The 19950-nt window shown below is 40.7% G+C and overlaps 1 protein-coding gene across 4 annotated transcripts; it reads right to left on the reverse strand.

Moving 5' to 3' along the window:
* Positions 1–1928: 1928 nt before the first annotated feature.
* SUB1 (SUB1 regulator of transcription) lies at positions 1929–18541 on the reverse strand. Of its 4 annotated transcripts, none has more exons than XM_065662044.1 (5): positions 18447–18541; positions 16131–16203; positions 14276–14398; positions 9403–9511; positions 1929–5090 (listed from the first exon to the last, which is right to left on the reverse strand). In XM_065662044.1, exons 2-5 carry the CDS (start codon positions 16200–16202, stop codon positions 5011–5013), a joined length of 384 nt encoding a protein of 127 aa, XP_065518116.1. In that variant the 5' UTR covers position 16203; positions 18447–18541; the 3' UTR covers positions 1929–5010. The 4 variants fall into 4 exon arrangements, with proteins under 4 accessions (XP_065518116.1, XP_065518114.1, XP_065518115.1 ...); XM_065662042.1 differs by lacking the exon at positions 18447–18541 and adding an exon at positions 18087–18180; XM_065662043.1 differs by lacking the exon at positions 18447–18541 and adding an exon at positions 18000–18087.
* Positions 18542–19950: the final 1409 nt, after the last annotated feature.

Here is a 19950-nt window from a genome sequence, read left to right on the forward strand (position 1 = left end):
AAGGAGGCATACACTGTATTTCTTACTTAGGCTTATCAAATACACCTAGAGATTTCCAAGAACAGTCTGTTCATTACACCAACTTTCGCAGTTTTTACTGAGACAAGGAGGCACAAAATCACAAAATTAAATATAAACCTTTGTAAATAAGTAGAATCAGTTTTAAGTAATATTAAGTTTGATGGCTTTGTGACAGTAGCAGTGGAAAATTAACTTAGGTGCATGATTCACAGAAAGAAAAACAACATAGAGTGCGGCTAGAGAACATACTGAGAATTCTTGTGTAAGATAAACTGTTGTAGTTGACGTAGTTTTAGGTCCTTATGATCTTATTACAAAGTGTAAGAAAAACAGGACAGTAGAATAGGACGTCAGGATGGGGAGTATCTGGGAAGGGCAGGTGTCCAGGATGGGCGGCAGTTAAACTAACTGGTAAGTCGAAGGACAGGATGATTGTTGTCTGTGGTGTTAACAAACCAATTAAGCTGGTATAAACATCTACTGCATGCTTCACAGGCTGCCAGAAGTGATGAAGATTGTTGGAGGAAGTAAATGACCCCGAGACCACCACATTTTTGCACACGTGAGGAAACTTTCTGAAAAATTATGTAATTCATAAGTATCCTCATGAATATGCATGTATGTATGAAATGAATATATATGATTAGCAACTATATAAGGACAGCTTGTTTAGCAGTTATGGGAGACACACTAGGAGGAGCTATCCCCCATGCCTCCCAGGGCCACAATAAAGAATAGCTGCTTATCAACTTAAACTTTGTCAGCAAGTTCCTGTCCACTTCTCCAATCGTCACAGCAAGCTCGATTCACCTTTACAAACGAGACCACCTCCTTCCAAAAACTTCAGTCCTCAAGCCAGCCTCAGCTCCTACTTCATTTGCTATCCCATTCATGATTAAGGATCCAGTAAAAGAGATAAAGTATAATGAAAACCAAATTAAGCAGATCTTACAAAAAAATTATGGCATTTTTGTTAAATGACGCACAATACCAAGGCAACAGCTGTCACCAAGTTCCAGGCCTTTCCATTATTCCCATGACTAATGGCATGTCCTTCTGCTCACAAGACAGAGCAATTTAAGCTTCCCTGACAAACCACCACTAAGCCAAGGACCATTTATCTCAGTTCTTCAGCAGGTGTCTTCACGCTTTTACATGACAGTATCAAGCTGAGCAGGGGACACACAGGCTTGCTTCACAACAGGAAAAACTGCCTATCAGATTGCTTTTCCTTGCAGTCACCAGAGCTACAAAGATGAATCCTATCAGTAAGTGGACAGCAGTACAGAAGGAATAAGTAGGACATGGTAACTCTCCATTTCTTCCCTTTGAGCCACAGTAATTTCTGCTTCTGTGGCTATAAATTGCTAATCAACACTACCTGAAGAAAAATCCACTCAGTTCAAGGCTACAGTCAGTTAATCCACTCCCGTACAAATCAGTCACAGCATGCATGTGAAAAACAAATACCCTTCCCAGAGAAGCCTACACTGACCTAACTTAACACCGGCAGTAAATAAATGGGTGAGAAGCTTTTCCCCATCTCAACGATGGTTACATTTACTGTCAGATCAAAAAGAAATTCCACTGAAAAAGATAATCAGCCATTTTCTTAACAGTAGCGATTTATTAGGCACTTCCTTTCTGTTTGATGTTTGGAAGTGCGTTTACATCTTCTTCTTCCCTATTTACATGACATTTGCCATTCTATCATAGTGAAAAACTTCTGTCCCTCCAGGCTACACAATCAATTCCCCCACCCACAAACACAGACCAAGCATGAGACAACAAAGTTTTCAAATTTCCAACTGACAGCAGTTGCAAGAAATACACAGCAGTTTCTGTAACAATTCTAAGAAAAAAATAAGTTTTAGTGCAGCTAAATTGCTATTAATAATAACACTATGCCAACGGAAGTCTTCATTTATTTCCACGCATTCAAGTTGTTATTACATGTATGCCATTTAACTTTTTTTTTTATTTGAACATTAAGGTAATTACAGTTGGAGGGCTCGTATTCCCAGTGGCTTCTCTGCAGCAGATACCACCAGAGCAAAACATGAAACATTCCACATAGTTAACAACGACATGTGTGTTACCAGAAGTACAATAATAACTTTTTTGCTAACAGATCACATAAAGAGTATGTAACTGGATCATTTCCTTTAACAGAAATATCAGACTTAGTACTGCATTTGTTTAATTTCAATATGAACATCTCTACATAAGAGCAACATTGTACATGACAGTTCGATATATCACACATATGGTACTTTGGCAGCTCTAACTGTGATGAATTTTCCCTCCTAAGCTCTACAATAGGTTTAACTTGGAAAACATATTGCTAATATGCCCCACATAAATATCAAGAACCAAATGCATCTTTCCTTTGCCACCTTAATGGGAAAGGGAGCGGTGTTTTTATCTCTTATTACACAGCCTTTTCATACATGCACCATCTTCTTCTACATGTCCCTAACTACCATTTTGTCTGCAAAAAAAGTCTTTATTCAAGAAAGTCTGAACTTTCTTCTCAAATTAGAAAGACTACAGCCCTAGACAATTTCATGACAAATCACTACCAATCACTATATTAAAAGCTTTTCACTTACTCCCCCTCAAATTAATGAATTTAATTCTCTACCATCCTGAACACGATCATATTCTCTGATAGATAGCTGGAATCCAATGACCTGCTACCACAACAGTCAAAGTGAGGACAACATTCCCTCTAACATAATCATGCTCTTTAGAGCAGTCATGTGAAAGTATTGAGGTAAAACGGGTGAAACCTGGTTACAAAATTTCAGATTTAAAGGAAAATAAAAAATCATACGTACATACTGCAAACACCTAGAACTTGTCGATAGCGATCTGAAGCAATTTATTTCATTCACTCACCTGTGAAATTTTAGCATATTTCATATTTACTCTATTTGTCCAAAGATCCCTACATTTAAGAGTCACTGAAAAAATAATGTTGTGCTCAAAAATGCATTTGCTCCCACAAAACACCTCTTTACCCTTTTATTCACCCTCAAGCAGTTCTTAAAAACTCAAGATTTCCTGAGCTGTACAAAAAACAATCTTAACTTTGTATGGAATATGCCAATAATGGGTACATTAAAGAGCAGGCAGACGTATCTGGCGTAATATTAAATTTAACAATATGTATTTGATGAAGCCACCCTTCCTCACTCTTCAACAAATACTTGCATTTAATTACAAACTGTGCAGCACAGGAACAGTCTGTGTATGCACATCCATGCATGACTGCAGTAAAACCAATCATATTACGATATTCCAAAATTAAATACTAAATCCTGTCTGTATAAAACTTGAGAACTGCATTAAATTTAACATTGAATGAGAAAATTACAGCCAAACCAATTAGGTAGTGCATTCACTACGTAGTCTTGAAATGTCAGTTCTCATGAAGTGGATTCATCTTCTTCCTTCAATTAACTGAACTAAGTCAGAAAATAAACTCACCTCCAATTCTGCTTATGTACATGTCTTCACTGTAGGCATTATGTCAGCTAACTTTGATCTTTCACCATTAACTTCTGTACTGGTATACCCTTATCTCTCCAAGTTCTACTCAAACATAATTTTCTCCCTTCTTCATCCCATTGTTTGTGACAACTATCAAAAAGCCCCTTCAAATGGCGCAGCATCTGGTTTAATAGAGCTTCCACTGGGCAGAAGCTCTTCTTATCAGAACAGTACAATGGTTGACAGCGAAGTCCACTACAGTCATGATGCACTATGCATCAGTGCTCCACTGTAAGGGCCAAATATCTTCTGTACAAAAGATAAACCAGCTGTGCACATGTAAGCCACACAAAGCAAGCCAAGTCGTTTGGGCAGGCAGTATGGACAGAGCAAATGCTCCATCCCTGGCAGTGTTCATAGCCAGTCTGAAAGGGCACAGAGCAACCTGGTCTAGTGGAAAGCGACCATGCAGGGTAGTTGGAAGTAGATGATATTTAAGGTCCCTTCCAACCAAAACAGTCCTATGATTCTATGGAAGCCAGACCATTTTGGCTGAGGAAGTTTTAATACTGTTTAATCGTTAACCTGTGTTACAGCCTAGTTTAATCGTCTTTGTTTATGCAGTACACTCAAATGAACAAGAGACCCACAAATACAGGTTAACTGTTCTGTAGGTGACTAGTTAGTGTGTCCGAGAACGATCTAATGCAAAGCTTGAAAAGGGTACCTAATAACCACATCTGGAGCTTTCAATACTATCTCACTCTGAGGTATATGTCTATTACTGTAAAAGTTTATGCATCACATTCTAAAATCTAGGGTCCAAGAGAAAAGGCTAATTTTATTTTCTAAGTCAAGCAAGCTAGAGAAAGAATTAGAAGAAATAGCACGTGGCTTGTGTTCAAGTGTTATTGTTTAGCATAACACTTCATGCAAGTAATGCAAAAAGTCTATACTCAGGACTGTTTACATCTGAATAAATACGGTAAATTAACAAATACCGTATTGAAAATTATCTACAAAAATGTGATTTACCAAGTATTCACTGTTTGTATCAAGTCTTAAAGCAGAAAACTGTCAGGGCAATACCATGGATTACGAAATAAAAATTTAAGTGGAGACATTTTAAGAAATGTCCTCAGAAAACAAATTTATTCAAACTGCTAACTAAACTGAAACTAAAATAAAGACTAAAGCTATTAGGTGGCCTTATCAGCAAATACCTTCAATCAAAAGGCCACGAACAAGTATCCTTTGCATATTATTTATTTTACATCATGAGGCAAATGCAACACATTTCCTTTTAGTAAAGTATACACAAATAGCCTCACTCAAAATACACTTATAATGCACATAAAAAAAGTATTCATCTTACAAATTGTTTTGCAATCCAAATATACAATAGCTTGGAAAACAATGTTTTAGAAAACTAAAGCCAATGCAAAAAGACTGCTTAGAACAACTGAAGTGATAAATGTTTCTGTATGGCTCTCTTTACAGTTTTCTTACTGCATCATCAATATCAGAAATCTGTTCCTTCAGCTGGTTCCATTGTTCTGGATTTAAAGAAATACCTGAAATGCATTGAAAAATAACACTTAAGACAAAAAGAAAACTAGTACAGGATCTTGCATATTTACTATCAAGGCTGGCTTCATACACAAAGTCTATGTCATAACTACCATGCTTGAGCTCCTTCAAAAAGCATCTTAATTACTCACCTGGAACACTTCAGTTTAACCTTAGACTTTAGCTTATTTCTGGTCAAGTTTAAATTACAAAGAAAATCAGTACAGTGTAACAAATTCATTCACAGGCAGTGAAATACAGGTCTGGCCTTGACAGAAGGCAGCACAAAAGCCCTGGGTGAGAAGTAAGAAGTCACTGGTATTCCCATTGGCTCTCAAAAAGCCATACGTTTGTGGACTGAACTTCTACAAGCTTTTCAAGTACCATAATACTGGGAGGTTGAGAGCAGGGTGTAGGGGGGAATGTTCCTCCTATTTCTCAAAGCACAGTAAATAATTCATACTGTAAGTAACATTTTGAGTTACTCTGCTCCCTAGCACTCCCAAGCCAACATGGAAGTTACTTTTCCACTTCAAGTTCACTACAGTTTCTAGTGACAATAATAGTTCAGTGTCACACAGCCCATCTTCTCAGTTCTAAGTTTGTACTGCCTCAAATTTGAGTCCAGACACATAGTTACTTTGCGCATTAGTCTCCTCATTCTTCCCTTACAATCTCTGCGCCACATCTATGCTAGTACAGACTCACAGGCCTGCCTCTCATACTATCTCCTGACAGGTTCTTCTACTCTTTACCCCCCACTCTCCCCTCTCAGTGATCAGGCTTCCTACATTGCTTTCTCCATGTGGGTGGAGCAGGACCTGAAAACAGGTGAAACTTTGAATTCCATTTCTGGGGCTCATCACCTTTTTTTAGTTCTACCGTCACTGTCTTACGAGAGCATCGCCCTAATTTTGAGCAGCAAGTAGTTTGCACAGAACTAATCTAAGAAGTTTTCCACCAGTCTTTAATGGGCAGGTTTCTTTAGAGAAAAGTTAGGCCAGATGCACTAACCATTATAGGGAACCAAAGGTCCCTGAACCACATACTAGATGAATTGCATACAGTTCAGATCTGCTGTTTTATACAATCTGACACAATAATTTAAACAGATTTTTATTACACAATTTCAACTGCTTATACTGTGTTCAGTATAACTAGGTAAGCAGCTTCTAAGTACGTAAGTACTCTATCTTAACAGAATTCAGACCCTTTTGCCACACTGATAAACATTTCTACCTTATCGTGTAATTTTTGTCACTTGGCCTACTCATCAAATCTCATTGTAGTCTGCCACTCAAACTGCATACACTTTTGACTTCCACCTGAAAACACAGCAGGTTAAAGCCCTTAGAAAATAAAGACATCTTTTTTGTTAAGTAGCAACAACAAATCCAAACCAAGGTATTTTCCTGTACCATACCAGTGCACCTCTTTATACAAACCTATTCTCAGTGGTCATCTAAGAAATTATGAAAACGCTTCTCAAGCTTTCCAAATGTCTGTTCACTAAGTAGCCCCAGGACACACCAGAAGAATGTGACAAACCTTACACTGATTGTATATAAAAATGTCTACAGTCTCCATAGCAGAATGTTTCACACTTACCTCTTTACTTCACACAGTATGAAAACCGATTAAAAGCAGGCTTTTCTAACAGAAGCAGTATCAAATTAATTTAAGCATTGCTACTCAACTAGAAGGAAGTGCAGCAGGAGGGTCAGGACACCTCCTTGGATGTATAAGGAGCTGCTGAGGAAAATTCAAAGGAAAAAATAGGCTTATAAAAGGTGGAAGCAAGGACAGGCGTCCCGGGAAGAATACAGGGATGTTGTCTAGGAAGCTAGGGACCAGGTTAGGAAAGCTAAGGTCCAGCTAGAATTAAACCTAGCCAGGGATGTTAAGGATAACAGGAAGGGATGCTATAGGTACATAGCGAATAAAAAACAGACTAGGAAAAACGTAGGCCCCCTCCAGAAGCTATCAGGAGAACTGGCTACACAGGATTTGGAGAAGGCTGAGGTTCTTAATGACTTCTTTGCCTCAGTCTTCACTGTCAAGTGCTCTGACCACACCACCCAAGTCTTGGAAGGCAGACACAGGGACTGTGTGAATGAAGACCTTGGGCCCACTATAGGAGAGGATCTGGTTCAAGACTGTCTTGAAAACCTGAATGCGCCCAAGTCCATGGGACCTGATGAAATCCATCCGCGGGTCCTGAAGGAGCCGGCAAATGAAGTTGCACAGCCACTGTCCATCATATTGGAAAAATCACAGCAGCCAGGTGAAGTTCGCAACAACTGGAAAAAGGGAAATATAACCCCCATTTTCAAGAAGGGGAAAAAGGATGACCCAGGGAATTACAGACCAGTGAGTCTCAACTCTGTGCCTGGTAAAATCTTGGAGCACATTCTCCTGGAAGGCGTGCTAAGGCACATGAAAAACAACAAGGTGCTTGGTGACAGCCAGCAGGGCTTCACTAAATGGAAATCTTGCCTGACCAATTTGGTGGCCTTCTACGATGGGGCTATGGAACTGATGGGACAGGGGCAGAGCAGCTGACATCAGTTACCTGGACTTATGCAAAGCATTAGACACTGTCCCACACGACATACTTGCCTCTAAATTGGAGACATCAATTTGACAGATGACCCACTCAGTGGATAAAGAACTGGCTGGATGGCCGCACACAAAGAGTTGTGGTCAGTGGCTCAATGTCTGGCTGGAGACCAGTAACAAGTGGTGTCCCCCAGGGACCTGTGTTGGGACCACTCTTTTTCAACATCTTTGTCACTGACATGGACAGTGGGATTGAGCGTGCCCTCAGCAAGTTTGCCGAGGACACCAAGCTGTGTGGTTGATACACTGGAGGAAAGGAATGCCATCCAGAGGGACCCTGAAAAGCTTGTGAGGTGGGCTGATGCCAACCTTATGAAGTTCAACCACGCCAAGTGCAAGGTCCTACACCTGAGTCAGAGCAATCCCAGGCACAGCTACAGGTTGAGCAGAGAAGAGATTCAGAGCAGCCCTGCAGAGAAGGACTGGGGGTGTTGGTTAATGAGAAAATGAACACGAGCCGGCTTCAGTGTGAGGTCGCAGCCCAGAAAGCCAACCATGTCCTAGTCTGCATTAAAATGAGCAGGACCAGCAGGGTCAAAGGAGGTGATCCTGCCCCTTTCCTCTGCTCTCGTGAGACCTCACTTGGAGTACTATGTGCAGTTCTGGTGTCCTCAACATAAAAAGGACAGGGAACTGTTGGAACAAGTCCAGAGGAGGGCCAAGAGGATGATCAGGGGACTGAAGCACCTCCCGTATGAAGATAGGCTGAGAAAGTTCAGCCTGGAGAAGAGAAGGCTGCGTGGAGACCTCATAGCAGCCTTCCAGTATCTGAATGGGGACTATAGAATTACTGGTCATGGACTCTTCCTTAGGGACTGTAGTGATAGGAAAAGCGGTAACAGGTTAAAACTTAAACAGGGGAAGTTTAGATTGGATATAAGGAAGAAATTCTTTATTGTCCAGAAAAGTTGTGATTGCTCCATCCCTGGCGGCGTTCAAGGCCAGGTTGGACAAAGCCTTGGGTGGCATGGTTTAGTGTGAGATGTCCCTGCCCATGGCAGGGGGGTTGGTCCTTTCCAACCCTAACTATTCTGTGATTCTACTCCCAACTATCCTTGAGCCCTCACGCTGCAGGTGGCAAAGTTCTGAGAACTGTTCAGTGAAGGTATGCCATAAAAAGCTAGTATGGGAGTAACAATTAAAGATAAAATGGCTTATGCTGTGCTGCAAATTAGAAGCACAGTGAACAACTGAGGTATTTGCACCTCAACTATAATCTTTACACATTTTTCCCAAAATTAATCATATCAAATGTTTTAATTATTTTAATTAAAATTTAACAGAAATCAAAGGGCACTGTTTAAAAGAAATTAGAATCTTATCAGAAATGATTAATTTTTTTTCAGTGAATTTTGATAAAAATCAAATTATAATAAAAGAAAAACTGCATCAATTTTATTGGGGTGGTGGTGTAGGGTGTGTACAGCTACGCATATAAGTCCCATACTGAATTTGTTTGTATTTGATGCTTTGCTTTCCATAAATCATGGAGAATCCATTTAGGAAAAACAGATTCAAGACAACAAACCCAATTCGCCTTTGTGTATAATCTGCAGATAAAACTAACCCTTTTTCAAATATAAATGATACAGTAAAATGAAACAATGCAGCAACAAAGTATAAAGATCTGATACACAAAGCTCTCCAGCAAACTGCAGACAACATTTTAATACAAAGTAACACAAAGCAGAACAATACCTTTTCTGCCAGGCTTCATTTCACCTTCTTGATCCATCCAATATTCTCTAATATCAATTAAGACTTTCCCTTTAAAGTCACGAACACTGACATATCTCATTTTGCCAATCTGTCAAAACACACACAAGGGCATTTTAGCTATTTTACATGTTACAGCATTCACTTTTCCCAGCAGTATCAGGATTTAACATGTGACATTGCACACTGCAAGCTTATTTTAGACAGCAGAGAAACATCTAGATAAAAAGCTTAATCCAGAGTAGTCAGTAGGCTAATAAGTAACAACTTAAAATTAGTTGAGCACTCAAAGCTTAATGCAAAAATAGCTCTCCAACAACAAAAATATCTATACTCTTAACATGCTTACTTCTTACAAAAGCCACTAATTTACTGTTTGTGGAAATAAATTTTGCCTAAAAAAAAAAAATAGATAAGCCTTTGCTGAAATAAAATTTTACAACCATCTTCATTTGCAGCAGCTGTAAACAAACAAGGAAAGAGGGAGCTCTACTCCAAAACAGATTTTATTCAGTTTCATGCGTAGAGAAAGCAAGTTAGATACTCACATGTAATAACCGCAATTTTAGAGGTTTTTGGTTTGGGGTTGTTTGTTTTTTTCTTTTTTTTAAATACAGTAAATACAGATGGAAGCGAAAGTTAACCAACTGTTTCATGCCCACTCCCAAGTCCTCATGGCACTTCATGGGAACTGTGGTTAAAAGACTAGCTCACTCTACCAGGTGTCCCAAAGGAAACATTCAGATCCTGTAAGTTTACCAATATGTAGCATAGTATGAAATTACTTTGGAATTTCAAATTTCTGCACAACAGTGGCTTGAGTTATGAGGATGCAAAGAGAGGGGAGCAGGGACAACTCACACTGACAACTACATATCACACTACGTATTTAGGCTCATTAAAGATCTTTCCTAATTTGATTAATAAATTTGTTAATATAAATTCAAAGTACAATGTGAATCTGAGAATCAGGAATTGGATAATAAAAACACAATCAAATACAATCCACACAAAAACCTCTTTGAATTCTGTATACTTTTTATGAGGAAAGAACACATTCTAAAGTAAACAGTTTTAAAACAGAATACTCCTTCCTATTAAAACATTTCCCTTTAGTTTTCAGCTTCACTAGTTGATGCATCTTGCATTTCATAAAATAGATATAAAAACATGCTTTGTGTTTGCTTAAAGCAATTCTTCTTACGTAGATCATTAACTCTAAAATTGATTTTAAAACCATCAGGACATCTTTAGATACTATAAGCCTGAAGCAGTTTTCTTGCTTCAAACTACCCTTTAAAATGAACAAGATACTACAGTTTACAAGATTAGTGTTGTGTTTTGGTTTTTTTTTCAAGTGATTTATTAAATACTTTCACAGTACTACAAATTTAACATTAAAAAGGAGGTATGATGTCATGATAGTGGAGCTCTTTCAGACCAAAGTTGGTACCATGCCCAAGTCCACCAGTGCTGCTGGCAAAGAATATCCTAAATAGCCTACATGAACAACATTTCTCAGTTTTACACTTTAATGCGTCAGTGACTTTTAAAGTCACCTCTAAGAGCAGCTTTAAGTAGTACTACACACAATGCTTCCCTCCCACTCCTGGCACTGAATAATTTCTGACCAATTTATTTTCCAAACAGCAGCTGATAGTGCTAGGATAATTTCTCTGATCCAAGGCATCTTTTTATCTCTATAACCACAGCCGTGTTCCATGGGTTGTATTGATTTATAGCAGCATAGTTACTGTAGTTCAACCTTCATAGACAAGTTCAATGCTTTTTATTACATATTACATTGAATTACATACACCAGAAGACATTGAAAGCATTATTTCCAGGTTTCTATTTCTTTGAATAAAAGGCACTGAACTGTATCTCAGTTCCTTTCACAGCTATGAAACAGACTTCCTGTTATGAGATTCAGCAACAACCTTCTTCACCACTTTTCCCGTTTCCAGTTTGTCTTGACTAAGTAGAAACAGCCAAAAAACACCCTTCTTTCTTAGGTGGTACCTACATGTACTGCATTAGGAAGAGCACAATGAAAAATCCTGTAAACAGTGAGATCTGCAACACAGCAAACTGATTGTGGTATGCATCAGTGACGACCTAAGCTTCAGAATTAATGTGCTAAACCAATGACCTTTCCAGAGCATCACAAATTTATATTTCTCTACTGTCAGCCTATGATAAAGACATTACACTGGGAAACTGAAGAACTTTTTTTTCGCAAGTGACAACGCAAATACAATCCAAATAAAAAAAAAAATAAAATTGTTAAGTATATATGTGTGTGTGTACATATGTATATGTAAGAGAAAGGAGAGGGGGGGAATAGGCAGAACAACACACAGACAACTTCTGAAGTAACAATTTCAGTGAAGTGTGATCATGCAATGTGGTTCCACTCTGAGTAGTCATTAATACCACATACTGACAGCATTAAAAACCTTATCCAAATCAGCCACAGGTAGATGACGGGATTTGTCAAACTAACCAAAGAACATGATGCAGAGCTCATGCTGGCTTGAAGTCACAGACAGGAATTCAACGTATCAACACAAAACCCTTCCACATAATCATGGAAAACACTTGTCCTTCGGTCATCCACTCATCATAATATCCAACCCAATTGCATCTAAATCCTTCAAGAAATTCCAAAGTATACTAGGCTAACTATAAAACCCAGGAAGACCAAGACATCTAAATAAATGAAATACACTTGGTCTTTTATATTGAAATAATTCTCTCCAACATACATTTATGGTATTGTCCGTAAGCAGTTTTCAAAAAAAAAAAAAATACCATCACACCAACATTAGACTCAAAAAAAATTGTAAAATGCACATCTTGATGAAAACGCTGAATCTTCTGAACAAAGCAGTCACAATGACCTCTATACGAAGGAAAGCTGTATACTTCAGAGCACAGAATAACAAGCCTTTAAGTTTCCCATCATTTGGTGCCACTCCCACACACAATATGGAATTAAAGAATTGCTGTCCTACAAATGCTTTACAGCCTGATCTCCATCAACTGCAGCCACACTTGTTAAGTTATCCTGCATAGTCCCTTGCACATCAGACATGATTTTACTGCCATACGAAAGCAAAAAGGAAACCTTATATTAGTAGCAGCCCTAGAACAAAACATTAAAACACATCTAGATCTTCTATAGCATGCTCTCCTGGGGTGGAGGGAGAGAGGTTAATTATCCTCAGACCCACAGTGCTGTTTGTACTTTGTAACAGTTGTATCCTAGTTAACACACATAAGGTGATGTAGTATGAAAAAACTCACCAAGCTTCACATAATACAATAAGCGATCTAAAAAACAACTTTTGTTGTCCATTAACTAAAAGGCAGGCAGAGACTAAGTAACACTGATGTTTTAGGTCAAGGTGATTATCAAAATTTTTTTTCTGTATTATACTCAACACTGGAAGAATCCTGTTCTCAGACTAACAGGAGTCCTCTGCTGTCTGTTTTTAGTAACTTTTTATTGTCTTAGGTCAAAAACACTGAAAGGAATCAGAGCACGCAAATACTTCTATCTGAAAGGATTTTGGGGTTTTTTGCATCGGGGGAGTTAAAAATGTAAACAGCTTTCTCCAAAGCTAGAATTTCTGAACTTATTACAAACATGGCATAAAGCTTACAGATAGCTTTTTTGAGTTCTAAGTGCAGTTCACCTCATAATGTGTACAAGACACGATCTCATTTTTTCTGATATGGCTCAAAACATGCCCCAGGAGAGCTAGAAGCATTATATTCTTTCTTTGATGAGGAAGTCCAGGCATTGCCTTCAACTGAACTTCTCTCTCCCAGATATATATGAAGAGGAAAGTGAGAGCTGAAAAATCAAAGAAAAATTATATATATATAAAAAAAAATCCAGTATTACAGTGTTAAGCAGATCTTCTCTCAGAAAACACTGTGGGGGGGGGAACCAAGGTTGTGTCACATTACTTTGCACAGCTGCAGCCCAAAACCATTTATTTTGCCCTACTCATTGTTGGTGCCATCTTACTAGGCACCTCTCTCCCATCCTTTCATAAACTTAAGAATCAAAGTCTTCAAGTTCCTTTCTCTAGGCAGCTAGTCAAAGACATTTAGTAAAGTCATGATCTATACCCATAAAACAGGTAATTCCAAGCCATGTATACTGATGCACAGAGCTTTCAGCACACTGCTGTTGCCTTGGCCAAACGCTGGAACTACAAACACCCTGACTTCACAGATGGATCTTGCTACTGAGAAATATACACTCACCTTAAACTGTACATCTTAAATACAAGGACAATAAATTACAATCTTTCTGGAAGATCGGTGGGGAAAAAAAAAAAAGAGAAACAAACAAAAATCCAAAAACCCTGCATCATAAAACAAAGGAACAAGCAAAACTTATTCCAAGACACTGTCTTATAAAGAGCAGAACTGCCCTTGACCTAGATAAATGGGCACAAAGAGTCCCTACTTCAGTTTCTAAGAACCTTTCTTTCTAGAGTTCTGAATAAAAAACATTTCTATGTAGAGACAGTCCTGATCTAACATTTAAAGTATATTCATGGAAAGTGCTGTATTTACCAACAAACTGACTACCCAGAGTTACCATGGGCAAAGACATATGGGTTAGATTAACTGCTACAACTCATACTTTTTACTCTGCTGAAACATGACAACTTTTTTTTTTAGCATCTCATCTGCATGCTACCATTGTAATCCCTTTTAGTAAAGGCTTCAGGAAACCAAGCACTGCGTCCCCAGAATATTCAGACCACCTCGTAAAACATATGCTGATTACGACGCAGTATGTTAATCAGGCTCTAAGAGTCATCAATTTTACCTGAAACATGTTTTCATCCGTGGTACTGCTTTGCTTAGAAGATGCTGCAGCACCTTTTGAACTTTCACCAGTCTTTTGTTTCTTTACAGGCTTTTCTGGAGTTGCTTGCGTTTTCCTCTTTGCCTTGGAGCAAGAATAAATAAAATAAAATAAAAATAAAAAAAAAAAGAAAATCATGAACCACAACTCATCACAGAAAACTTTGTATCAATGGTCACAAGCTACTACTATGCAATGCACATTATCATGTTCCTGCTGTGAATGCAGGAATGCAATACTGTACATTTAGACTGGAACTTAATTAAAAAATAAATTACTCAAATGACTTTAATTCTGTTCACAAAGTTCACCATAATACTTCATCTTTAAAGAGAACTGAACTAGATTAAAACACATTTCAAATATCCTACTCTTTCTGTCCAGTAAGACTGTCAGTTAGTACTTTTCATGAAAAATTTAAAGTCTGACAGAAGTTTCACCTTCCTTTCCACTAAGTAGCACAAAAAATGCAGGACAGCTTATAACTCTTCTAAAAAAAAGAAAAAAAAATAGATGAGATAGTGAAGAAAGATCTGGAAACCATCTTCAGAGTATTTTTTTCTTTTTATGAAGTCAGTGTTGAATCTCTTTCCATAGCACAATAAATTAAACGTCTTTAAAACATTGAGGCTATAAAACTGATTACCCACAGATGCTACAAAGTCTCCATTTCTACTAATGGTTATATGGTAACCATATCCATTCCCAGAAAAGAGTAAGACAAAGATACCAAAACCTAGTCTCATGTGCTAGAATCATACTGGGGACAACCGCCTTTAAAGACAAAAAAAGTTCCAACAAGTATGGGAGGTTAAAACTGGGGAAAGAAGGGGAAAATGACACACCAAGCCAAAACACCACCACTTCACTGCCCACGAAAGCAGACTGCTAGACTGTCTTTTCAGGAATTCAGTTCCTTAACAAAAAAATAAATTCACCTGCTCGTTTCCTCTTCTATTACGTCACAGAATGCCTAGTTTGCAAAGTGCAACAAAGCCACATGTGAACCAATTCAACAAAGCAGAGTCTTTTCACACACTACATTAAAAGCCCTGATTTCTGCATTGCAACCTAGCATTTCTTAAGATAAATTCAGTTTTTTCTGGTTTTGTTCGTAATGATTGCTACATCTATACAAACTTATAAATTAAATAACTATTAAAAATAAATGTGAACACAGAATTCAGACATTGTAACAGTCAACGTATGTTAAAATTAATAATCTCAAAGATATTAATTTCAGTTCAGCTTTTAAGTGAGAAACTAGCAGATGGTATTACAGTAAATGTAAGAATCTGGAACAGAAAAAGAACATGCAAATAAGATAAGCAAGCAACACATGGACTACAGGGCAAGTGATGGTTTTTGGTTTGGACAAGTAATCTGGATACCAAATTGAACGAGGCAGGGATGGGGGTGTTATCTTTGTCTTCAGAATTAGTCAAAATTCTTCCCACCAGGGCCACAGAAACCTGCTATCACATGCCAAAAAGCAGCAAAGAATTCCAGAAAGCTTACAGTTAGATATATCACATCGAAAACCCCGAAGAGAGCAAAACTTGAGAAAAAAAGTTTACTGCAAGGCAAAAAGCATCCTATACACACAAACCCTGATCTTGGGAGCTGGAGGGTTTTTTTCGTTGCTGTTGTAGTTGTTGGGTGATGTTAGGGTGCAAGAGATAGTGTTTCGGGTTAGGTGCCTGACAAATCACATGGAATGACATGCATGCTGTGACATAATGCTCACCTAATTCCTTAAGACCAAGATGAAATCTAAGAGTTAATACAGTAGTAATAAACTACACATAATGCTCACCTTTTTGTCAACTTCACTATCTGAATCACTGGCAGATGAGCTTGATGACACAAGTTCCTTTGATTTAGGCATTCTAGGAAGAGAAAAATAACATTAGAACACTGCAAAAGAACTACATCCCTTTATGGCTGAAGAGCCATCTTCAAACTTGTTTGTAAAGCCTCATCTTCCCTAAAACCCTTCTAAAGACTTTCTTGCCTTTTTATACAAGTTCTAATACATGTTGTAGATGCAATATCAAACACTCTTCCTGTTGATACCTCTTCCTCTTTTGGGTGCAACTGCATTAAATGCAGTGATTTTGCTTCCAAGTGAGTCACAAAGAGACAATTTTTCACCAGTTTCATATACACCTAGATATGGCAGAAACCAAAACGTAAAACCACAATATTTTCCTCCAGTTGAACTCCTTGTATGTTATTTACAAATATAAACTATTAAGCCCCCTAGCATTATCTCTACTCTTACACAGCCACTTCACCAGTTGGATCATACATAAAGCTAAACCTCCCACCAATAAGACAAAAAAGTCTGAAAAAAACACTTCAGTTACAGTGCACTACAGTACTGAAATTAGTATTTCCACTGCAGCTTCAACAGAGTCACTAGAGTCTATTTATTTGAAAACAAGAGGGCATTCAGTCTTCCTCGAAGGCATGCTGCCAGGTGTGCTTCTGTATCTCTCTAGTATGCAAACATGTGGTTAGATATAGCAGCCATACATCTTGCCTACTACTCCCTGTAACAAGTAAATAGCTCATTTGTTGTTTCACAATAAAATAAGCATCCCTGAGAGAAATTGCATAAAATAAACTACAGCTAGGAAAGGCTAAGAGAAGATTAAACAAGCATAGCTTAGGTAAAAAAATAATAAAGAATAGCAGTGTTTTTAAACTGATAGAGAAAAAAACATATGCAAATTAGAAAAAATGGCATTTAAATAATGATAATGGATCAGCGCGATTCTAAACAATGGTAATTTCTGCCGTAATAGCTTCAAGCACGATGGTGGAAGCTGTAGCACTGCAAATTAAACAGGGCACGTGGAAGCACAATTAAGCCAAGCTGCAGGAGGGAGGCAGAGGAGAGCTGCAACGGGACAATGTAAAAAAGCACAGTGAGGACATGAAACCGGGTGAGCCGAATTAGAACAGACAGATACGCGGTGGGGCGAGGGCAGCGGCAGGGAACAACTCCAGGGTCCGGATGAGGGAGCGACAACATGGAGGAAGGTGGGGGCGGAAACTGGAGGGTAAAAATCAACGGGGGGTAGTAGGGGCCCCTCAGGAGAGACTGGCAGGCGCAGAGTGACGAGACACCCAAGCACCGGGGAGAGCGAGGGCGGAATGAGACGGGCCAAATGAGGACGAGGGGAAAAGACAGAGAAAAAAGACAAGCCAGGGCGAGCTAGGAACACCAGGTAGGCGGATCCCAGCCGCCATTTTCCTCCCCTATTCCTCTTTTCTATGGCTCGTGTTGCCCCCCCGGGGGAAAGCAGCGAGGGCCTGAATACAGCGGCACAGGCAAGGACGTCCTGGCTCTCCCAAGGCAGGGTGGCAGCAAGCAGGCTGCAGGTCACCAGCGAGGAAGTGGAAAAAAGGCAGCACAAAAAGAAAAGGGTCAGGGGTCTTCTGCGAGTAGGGTCAGATCCCGCAGCGGGGGGGCCGCAGCCGGGCGGCTCTCCGCCGCCATTTTCTCCCTCACTCAAATCCTCTTTGCCCCCTCAACATGGCAGCTTCTCCTCCCGCGCCTGGCCTGCTGCAGAACGGGACATCCCTCCCGCGGGGCACAGCAGGCACTCGAGGAAAAGGGGAACCCTCCCCACCACATGGGTAACCGCGTGCGATTTACGCCCCCGACGGGGGTTACCGAGGAATCGGCAGTCAGCGACAGAGGTGATGGGGGGGGGGAATGGCGGCGACCCCGACGGGGCCAGACAGAGACCCCAACACTTACGTCCTACTTCACGCGCTCAGCCCCTCCGCTGCGAAAAAAGCGGAAGTGACGTCCCGAGCAATCCCCGCCCCTGCTGTGTACCACGTGGAAGGGGTGGGGGAGGCGCTTAAAGGGGACGCGTCCCTTTGTTACTCGTGCGCTCCCCACCGCGTGGTCCCGCGGGGCGGTCGCCTCCGGAGCGAGGGCGGGGAACGGCAGGGCCTTGCTTGCGGCCCAGCCCAGCCCAGCCTGAGTCCCCCGGGGTGGCGGCCTAGTTGCGGAGAGGCGCCGCCGGGGCTGGGCTTTCCCCGGCTGCCTGCTCTTCTCTGGGGCGCTGCGAGGGGAGGCCGGACACTGGAAAGGACCAAGTAAACCACTCACAGTAACCTGGCAGTGGGTGTTTTCTTCCGCCCGCCGCGGCGGTTCCTCGATGTAGCCGCAGCGCCGGCCCAGCAGCAGCCCCGAGAGGCGGCTTTGCATAGCGAAACCGCAGCGCGGGGCCCCGCAGCGCTCTGGAGGAAGGCGCCGGTTCCTGTTCCCGTCAGCGGGTGGCGGGTCCCGTGTGCCTCCCGCGGGGGTTCCCGGCGCGGCGGTCGCTGCCGTTGGGTCAGGCGCCGGTTGGGGGATGAAGGTTACAACAATCTCGGCTCCTGTTTTAAACACCTGCTTTTCAAATGTCCTCCAAGCACCAAAAAACGCCCCAAACCAACAACTTGAAATACAGTTTTACAATGTTGACTATTTGTGTGCCGTGTTACCGCGGAAAGCGCTGCCTCCGTGGTGACCTGCTGATGCTGTCTCCTGCACCAGGATCATAGAATCGTAGAATCATAGAACAGTTAGGGTTGGAAAGGACCTCAAGATCATCTAGTTCCAACCCCCCTGCCATGGACAGGGACACCTCACACTAAACCATCCCACACAAGGCTTCATCCAACCTGGCCTTGAACACTGCCAGGGATGGAGCACTCACAACCTCCCTGGGCAACCGATTCCAGTGCCTCACCACCCTAACAGGAAAGAATTTCCTCCTTATATCCAATCTAAACTTCCCCTGTTTAAGTTTTAACCCGTTACCCCTTGTCCTGTCACTACAGTCTCTGACAAAGAGTCCCTCCCCAGCATCCCTATTAGGCCCCCTTCAGGTACTATCTGAAGAGCAGCTGTAGGCTCAGCGCACCTACACAAGTATGCATTAGTTTCTGAGATGTACACCTCTTTCTGAGATGAAACAACACCTCTTTGGAGGAGAGGTGGGGAAAGGGTCTTCTGCTCCCAACTTTGTGAAAGGAGAAGACTTTCAGCAGCCTTTGGAGGCTGCAATAGGCCAAGCAGGCTGTTGGAGCATGGGTGGTTGCATGCTGTGTCTTCCTGGGTTACCTATTTCAGCCAGTACTTTAGGATGAGATTTAACATTAATACATTATAGTCAACACAGCTTCACACAGAACTAGCACAGCCTCCTACTGTTTGCTTACCACTGTTCGCACTGATGGGTCACATAGCTGTGCTGCAAGCATGGCAGGCTGCCAGTGTTTCAGATGCCTATTACCAGTCTTGTCATTTTCTCAGTGCTATTACATTTAGACCTGCTTTTGCTGCAATGTAAGCTTTTAGTAAAAAGTGCAAGCAGATTATCAGAAATGGGAAGTGGACTTCAGTCGCAATGCTAGTTTCCAGATACAGCTATGTCAGGCTTTAGAGCACAGGTTTTATGAGCAATGCCTGAGGGAACTGGGGTTTTTTAGTCTGGAGAAGGCTCAGGAGGGACCTTATCACTCTTTACATTCTTACACTCTTTACAACCTGAAACGAGGATGTAGCCAGGAGCTGGGTGATCTCTTCTCCCAAGTAACAAGTGACAGAAGAAGAGGAAACGGACTCA

This window comes from Lathamus discolor, chromosome Z (assembly GCF_037157495.1).
Source record: "Lathamus discolor isolate bLatDis1 chromosome Z, bLatDis1.hap1, whole genome shotgun sequence".
Taxonomy (NCBI): domain Eukaryota; kingdom Metazoa; phylum Chordata; class Aves; order Psittaciformes; family Psittacidae; genus Lathamus; species Lathamus discolor.